The sequence below is a fragment of the Carassius carassius genome, chromosome 22 (genome assembly GCF_963082965.1).
Source record: "Carassius carassius chromosome 22, fCarCar2.1, whole genome shotgun sequence".
NCBI lineage: Eukaryota > Metazoa > Chordata > Actinopteri > Cypriniformes > Cyprinidae > Carassius > Carassius carassius.
Window position 1 is genome coordinate 4,449,402 of NC_081776.1, and position 7,767 is coordinate 4,457,168.

The 7,767-nt window shown below is 39.7% G+C and overlaps 2 protein-coding genes across 3 annotated transcripts; both read left to right on the forward strand.

The window, feature by feature from the left end:
- Positions 1-1,791: 1,791 nt before the first annotated feature.
- LOC132098335 (uncharacterized) lies at positions 1,792-3,178 on the forward strand. Of its 2 annotated transcripts, none has more exons than XM_059504476.1 (3): positions 1,792-2,038; positions 2,279-2,533; positions 2,657-3,178. In XM_059504476.1, the coding sequence occupies exons 1-3, from the start codon at positions 1,912-1,914 to the stop codon at positions 3,148-3,150; spliced, it is 876 nt and encodes a 291-aa protein (XP_059360459.1). In that variant the 5' UTR covers positions 1,792-1,911; the 3' UTR covers positions 3,151-3,178. The 2 variants fall into 2 exon arrangements, with proteins under 2 accessions (XP_059360459.1, XP_059360460.1); XM_059504477.1 differs by having other exon boundaries at positions 2,660-3,178.
- Positions 3,167-5,001, forward strand: LOC132098336 (serine/threonine-protein kinase pim-3-like). Its single transcript, XM_059504478.1, has 4 exons — positions 3,167-3,369; positions 3,481-3,862; positions 3,947-4,123; positions 4,226-5,001. The coding sequence occupies exons 1-4, from the start codon at positions 3,190-3,192 to the stop codon at positions 4,318-4,320; spliced, it is 834 nt and encodes a 277-aa protein (XP_059360461.1). The 5' UTR covers positions 3,167-3,189; the 3' UTR covers positions 4,321-5,001.
- Positions 5,002-7,767: the final 2,766 nt, after the last annotated feature.

Sequence of the window (7,767 nt, forward strand, 5' to 3'; positions counted from 1 at the left end):
ATAAAGGACACCGTCAACAGTATTGATGGCAAAATAGACTAATGTTATGTTTGACAGGTGCAATATTTGAAAATCGATAATTAATTTATTTTTTAAATTACATTTATATCTGAATTTATGTCAACCTATAGACTTTCAAACATCAAAGTGTCATGAATTAATATGTATTTGTGTAAAAAATGACATATAAACATATTTTCTTATTCTATTTTGCCTGGAAACGCTTCCAACACGCTTGCGTGTTGCGTGAAAAATAGGCGTCGGTTCTATTTCTAGCATGCACGCGTTTTCCGCGCGCGTGTCTCACGCAGGCAGTCTGCAAGCTCTAACCTGTTAACATGAAAGCCGAATTAAAAACGGACACGCCACGCAGCTGAGACGCTTGCGCCACGCATCCAGTGTGTCGCCGGCCTTAGCTGCAGGGTGGGATTTGCGCTGAACGCGGAGACTTCCGCCACTTAATATGTTCGTTTGGAAACACGAAAATGTACTTATGTTCTGCAAACAAAATATTGCATTCGGTCATTCGGTACACACGTGCACCGTACCGAAAGCCCTGTACCGAAACGGTCCGGTACGAATACACATACCGTTACACCCCTAATATATATATAAAATTTCACCATGTTTTCCGGAGTTTATTTTATTATTATTAAGTAGGCCTTAAACATTTAATTCAAAAGTCTGTAAAAGTGACTCTGTGCTTCTTTGGGATGGCACAATCAAGCGACGTTCACTTGCCGAACGCAAACTTCTAGAAGGCACATCAATTTAAATTTAAATTTATACATTTAGCAGACGCTTTTACCCAAAAGCGACTTACAGTGCATTCAGGCTAACAGTTTTTACCTAACATTACCACACACATAGTAAATATATGAAGTTATTAGGCTAATATAAATATGCTGATTGTGGAATACTTTAATGTTACTGGATTATGAGGCAGCAACAGCTTGTGAGCAAGCCAAAAAGATGAAATCTTACGGTTATTTGACAGCTTCAAGAAAAAAAAATAGATTCAGAGGCCCATCCACCTGAAAGTCCACATAACGCCGTGTAATTAATAAATTCAACAAATATGTAAAAAATCAGTTATTTTTACTCAACTTTCTTAAGTAAATTCAGTGATTATGTTTATTTTATGTTTATGATTATTCAGTGCTGGTGCAGTTTCTGCCCATATTTTGCGATCCTCTGCCTTCTTGCTGTTAACTGAGTGCAAATCAGATGTTAATAAACGCCACAGAGGAGATGAACTGTTGAATTAATTATTTTTTATTTCTTTGCACACAAAAAGTATCTTTGTAGCTTCCTAAAATTACGGTTAAACCCCTGATGTCACATGCATTGCATGAATTTATTACAATACAGAAATACTCACCCGTGTGCATCAGGCACAGTACAGCGCTTCGGTTAATTCCATAGACAGTAAAAGGTTAATTCGCACATTTCCTTGAGGATCATCATGTTCCAGGTGTTCTGACTCGCGCGCCACCGGATAACTGACTGCATACTCAAGGACGTACATGCAGCGTGAACCACGTTCCTATTTCAAATATTAACAATAACAAACTCCTGACACTCTTGAAAACGGTAGAATTTATTTCAAAATAAACAACCACAAAACAGAGCGGAAATGCGTAATGTTACAAAAAAAAAAAAAAACCGAGCGGCTCGAGTGTGACGTCACAGTGCAGAGGCGATATAAAGCCCTGCTCAAGATTCTAACGGCAGACGCGGTTCTGGCTCAGTGAGTGACTTAAACACTACACATTCACGCTTTACACACAGTCTTTGCAGACTATTCACATAATAATTCCTTACATTTATAAGCGCTTCTCATCCACCACCAGTTTACATTCATTGTGTCCATAATTATCAGTATAATCAGATTTTTGCCATATTCAAACGATGTCTACAAAAACTGAGCGCAGTGAATCTGAGAATGCGCCAGTCGCTAGAGCGGCCTGGGCTTCAGAAGCATCAAGTTTACAAAGAATCGATCTGATCCATGAAATAAAGGACAACAGTACAGCAGGTGAGATGGAAATCACCAGCAGTCATCTCTGTTGTGTTATTTTGCTTCCCTCTGTCTGACCTCTTTGACAAGAACATCAAGTTTTCCAGCAATATGAATTTAGATACAGTTAATTAATGCAGTAGATACTTGAATTAATGAATACTGAGTCCCTTTCTCAGATCTATTGAACTATAAGGAATTAGTTGGAAATGGAATCGGAGGTGTTTTTCTCTAATAGTTTGCTTTTCTTTACTCCAGACAAAGGGAAGGAGGGAAAAGCGAAAGCATCGCATATCTTCTTCCAGAAGCTGTGCGCGGCTGTGAAGCATCCAGACAAAGTGGTGCGTTTCTCAGCACAGACGGATGCTCATCTGAACGATCCTGAGGTGACTGCTGTCCCGGGTGCCTCGGCAGTTCCCGAACTGCTGTGTCTGCCGGGTCAGGTGTTTGAAGATCCGGAGTGTTCTTCCTGGATCAGAGAGCCAATGCTTCATCCTGATCCATCCGCTCTCAGTGAGTCACGATCACTTTATTTCAATAATAACTTGATAATAACGGTTTCTACATTTAATTGATTGTTCACATGTAATCTGTGGTCATAGATGTTTCTAATGGTTTGCTCTTCATTGGTTTTAGAAGAAACTAAGAAAGGAAGGAAGAAGAGAGCAGTGCCTGAGTTCTTCCGGAAAACATGTGAGGCTGTGAAGCAGCTCTTCCCCTGCTGCGACCAAGTCAGAGTCCAGCCTCCTAAAGCAGAGCCGGATCTGGACCAATCTCAGCTTGTTCTGCCAGAGCAGGACCAGGTCTCTGCAGACCTCCAGTCATCTCCTGAGGAAGAAGTTCCCTCTGAGATCCAGGCCCTCGATGCAGTTCTGGCCTGTTCAGTGTCCGGTTCAGTGTCCAGTTTGGTGTCTGGTCCGGTGTCCGGTTCTGTTTCCGGTTCAGTGTCCAGTTCGGTGTTGATCAGGTCAGAAATGGCTCTGGACACAGTGTTGCCTGATCCAGAAATCACGCTTACTCAAGGCGAGTCATTACAGCTTTATTTCCACTCAGTTATATTCTCTTATGTATTGTTATATTGTTCTGCAGTTCATCTGAAACTAAAGAAAGTTTCAAGACTCTTGATCTGATGGTCCTTCAGCTATTGACAATCAGTGGAAGTCTCATACATGTCCATCTTCTGTTTCTGTGTGTTTTCAGGATCCTTTGTGTCTTTATTTGAAGTGGGACATCTGATCACATCTGGGAACTTCAGCAAGGTCTATGAGGGAACACACGCATTCAGTGACAAAGTGAAGGTTGCTCTGAAGTGTATCCCCAAGCGCAGAGTGGACCGCTATCTTGACATTGTAAGTTGGCTAAACCTGAAGAATATTTGGTGTTTTTTTATAACCTACACCTGAAACACAGCTGGAACAGAAGACAGCAAACTAACAGTTGTTGTGTTTGTCTCTTCACAGTCTGGACACTCAAAACCTGTCCTTGCTGAAGTGGCTCTGATGATGCGGGTGGGAGAAGCTCCCTCCTGCCCCAACATCTTGGAGCTACACCAGTGGCTGGAGGATGAGAGCAGCTTCACTCTCATTTTGGAGTACCCAGAACCCTGCAGGACCTTGGAGGATTACATCTTGTTCTCCGGCCCCATCAGTGAAGCACAAGCACGCTTGTTTATGCTTCAGGTGCTGCAAGCAGTCAAACACTGCCATGAGCGTGGAGTTTATCATGGTGATATACGCTCGAGGAACGTCCTGGTGACTCTCCACAGTCTGGAGCTCAAGCTCTTCGACTTCCGCTGCGCCCGTCTGATCAGCAGCAAGGGCTTTGAAAGCAGCCAATACCATGGTGAGTCTCGCTGATGATCACGTGATGTTGTGTTGTTGATGGTGAAGCGTACAGAAGCACTGAAGCTGTGTGTGTCTCTCACAGGATCAGAAGCATACACCCCTCCTGAAGTCCTAGGCCAGTCCACATTCCACGCTGCAGCAGCAGATGTCTGGGCGCTGGCTGTTCTGCTCTTCGAGATCATACACAGATATTTGCCCTTCGAAAGCTTTGATGCCATTCAGCATGGCTACGTCAGGATGGATCCCACCTTATCCACAGGTGAACACACAAACAGCTCCACGTGAGGCTTTTTTGATGATGTTTACTGTTCATGTCTGATGTGTGGAGACTAACCATGCTCTCTCTCCGAAATCTTCCCAGCATGCCATGATCTGATCTTCCACTGCTTGAGCCGTAATCCAGCTCACCGGCTGACGCTCCAGCAGCTGGAAGAGCACCGCTGGATGAAAGCCTAGACTGGAAGAAGGCAGGGACCTGATGTGCATCAGACGGAGCAGAGCTGAGGAGTCTCAGGAAATGCAGCGAGACTCTGGAGCTCCAATATGATTCATCAGATATCAATCAGCTGCTCGAAACACAAAGAACCGCAAGACACTTCAGAACGCTGCCTTCTTCCAGCATGCTATTTTTAATAATATCTCAGTACTTAAATGCAATTGAAGTGATGAATGAGTCTTTCTTATTGCATTACACTCATATTCTCTTTACTGTGATTAGAAGAATATTTCATAATACATTTCATACAATAAAGTGCATCCATTTGCACAGACACGAGACAAGTAGCACAACAGAAGTCCAAAACACTTGATTGTCACGTGATTCGCGTTAGGTGTTGAACGACTACTGATTTTTTTAAAGTCGACTTTTATGTGACAAAAGTCGAGTCGAAGTCGACTAGTCACTGATGATGTCATTAATGAACAAATAAGTCTAGAGCTGAGACTCAAACCCCTTGTGCACAGCTATGGCATATGTCACAGTGCAGATATAGTAGCACAATAAAGATTACGTTTATATGAATGCATTAGCGAGAGCTATTTCTCTAGTAGTAGTGAGGGATTTAGTTAAGAAATATATGCTTGAACTTTTCATTTTCTAAGATAATTTATTGAAAAATCACAGAACAGCGTTGACAGTACATTTCCGCGCTGAATGATTCTGTGCGAGCGCGATCCGCGCATGACATACGTAGCCTCTGTGTGTGCATTAGTGCAGTGCAGCAGCGCATTAGATTAGAATGGTTATTTCGAGCATCCAGTAATATAATCACACGTTTTTTGGAGTTTTCGGAGTATACATTCATTTTAACCATTTGGAAACGGAGTGTAATTGTCCTTCAAAGATTTATTATCCTGTAGCGCCCTCTATAGGACCAGCGACTAGTCAACATCAAGCTTAAAGCGTCATGGCAGAACATTGAAGTAGACTAGTCGATTAGTACGGAGTTCTAAGCGGCCATGCATTATTCTTTTTTTCCTTCTTGTTTTCTCTATATAATGACTTAATTTTCTCATGATCTCGAAATAACGAGTTGTTTTCTCGTTAAAACGACTTAATTTTCTCGTTATCTTGAGATAACAGTTGTTTTATCGTTATAACGACTTAATTTTCACGTTATCTAGACATAATGAAAGGTTTTTTTAATACAATGATTGTTTGATCTACTGTTGCTATAGTAACGAACTCAACTTTGACACACATCAGATTGACAACCGGCGCTCTTACTGTAGCCTATATCTTTTGCTTCGCCTAGTCATACGTCTACAATGCAGAAATAAAGGCTGATCAATCACTGTTGATATTTCCAGAGACAGTACACTAAACTTTTTGTTTATTTAATTAACATGTTTAAATGGTCAAAGCAACACCGCAAACACAGGCTTGGGGCACCTTCAGAAGGATGCAGAACTATTAGAGCTGCTTGGATTAAACTCACTTTTACTTTTCCCTTTATTTGAAATAAAATTATATACAATTTGTTATATACTCTTACAGATATCGTGCATTACAAGCGTTTTCGTTTTGAAAATTAAATGTCTGTGTCTGTCTTGATATGTAAAGTGTATAGGCTAATTTTATTCAGTTTTGATATAGTGTTGTAATCTTTTTTCTACACACACATACACTACATGAATGCTCTTTTCAGACAGAAGCTTGTAACGCACATGATATCTGTCACAGCATATAGTGACTACTAAAAATGACAAAATAAATATTATTTTATTTCACATAAAGGGAAAATTAAAAGTTTAATCCAAGCAGCTCTAAAAGATCTGCATCCTTCTGAAGGTGCTTTATCTGTGTTTGCGGTGTTGCTTTGAGCATTTAAACATGTTAATTACAAAAACAAAGTTTGTACTATCTCTGGAAATATCAACAGTGATTGATCAGCCTTTATTTATGTATTGTAGACGTTATTAACTTGGCGAAGCAAAATTTGCTGAACTATAGGCTACAGTACCAGCCCCTGGTTGTCCATCAGATGCCTGTCAAGGTTGAGTTCTTTACTATAGCAATAGTAAAACTGTCATTAAGTTGTGATAATGAGAAAACAACTTTTGTGATGTCGAGATAACGACAAAATTAAGTCGTTATAACGAGAAAACAACTTTTGTTATGTCAAGATAACGAGAAAACAACTTTCGTTATGTTGAGATAACGAGATTATTAAGTCGTTATAACGAGATAACAACTCTGGTTATGTCGAGATAACGAGTAAAATAAGTCGTTATAATGAGAAAACAACTCGTTATGTCGAGATAACGAGAAAAGTCGTTATAACGAGAAAACAAGAAGAAAAATTAATAAAATAATGCATGGCCGCTCAAATAGTTCCATGAAGTTCGTAGCGCATTGAGTTAGAGCGACAGAACTGCAGACAATAAAATCATTTACTTACATCATTTATAAAATAATGTATACATATGTAGTTGTATTGTATCAGTGTTGTTTTTAAAAGATTAAATCCGCTAATATTTGAGGATTAAAGTGGTCAGCTTTCCTTATCTGCCTTGTTAAAAGGGGTCATGCTTTTTTAAAGATCATTATTTTGTGTATTTGGTGTAATAGAATATGTTGTCATGCTTTAATGTTCTAAAAAACACATTATTTTTCAAATATTGTACATTATTATAGGTCCTCAAACTGGCCCTGTGCATTGTGATTGGCCGACCACTGGAAGCATTTGTTGGAAATGTAATGCCCCTTTTATAATCGTGAGCTTAATCTTTCAAAATAAATGTAAAGACAGTTAATAATGTCCTTAGTTTTACCATCAGTTCAAGCCTGAAAGGGAAACTGAGTGGTGTGACATACGAGCTTCATCACTGTGTCTGTGTTTGCAGTACACAAGCCACAGACAGTTAAGACAACTGACTGTTTGACCGTCTGTCTCCCTCTCTCTCTCTCTCTCTCTCTCTCTCTCTCTCTCTCTCTCTCACACACACACACGCATATCACTTTTACTATATTTACTGTGCACTGTATCAGTGCATAATATTTTACCAGTTTTACTGGATCCATAAATGCTTACCCAACGATGGTATTATTAGTGTTTAAAGATGTATTATTTAGATTTTTTTCGTATCGCACGAACGGCTCAAAGCAGCCAATGAGGCATCTAGGTATTAATGTCTGATTAAAAAGGCATGAATATGATGAAGTGTCAGTGTTGTCAAGGATCAATATGTGAGCGTGAGGATAACTGCACTTTATTTCTTTACTAATTTTTTTTCTTTTTCCAGATGAAATGCTTCAAGTTGGGCCACTTTAAAAAATATGAAAATTACATTTAATGCATATGTTTATGTGCTATCCAACTTTATTGTGTATCATGTTACATTTGGTTTTGCAATAAAAGAGTAGAAACCTCTTGCACAGATGAGTTTATAAAGAACATCAGA

Coding starts and splice junctions, on each gene's coding strand:
- LOC132098335 (XM_059504476.1), top strand. CDS start 1,912: ATGTCTACAAAAACTGAGCGCAGTGAATCTGAGAATGCGCCAGTCGCT. Junction 2,039..2,278: donor AAAGGACAACAGTACAGCAG/GTGAGATGGAAA, acceptor TCTTTACTCCAG/ACAAAGGGAAGGAGGGAAAA. Junction 2,534..2,656: donor TCCTGATCCATCCGCTCTCA/GTGAGTCACGAT, acceptor CATTGGTTTTAG/AAGAAACTAAGAAAGGAAGG.
- LOC132098336 (XM_059504478.1), top strand. CDS start 3,190: ATGTCCATCTTCTGTTTCTGTGTGTTTTCAGGATCCTTTGTGTCTTTA. Junction 3,370..3,480: donor TGGACCGCTATCTTGACATT/GTAAGTTGGCTA, acceptor GTCTCTTCACAG/TCTGGACACTCAAAACCTGT. Junction 4,124..4,225: donor GGATCCCACCTTATCCACAG/GTGAACACACAA, acceptor AAATCTTCCCAG/CATGCCATGATCTGATCTTC.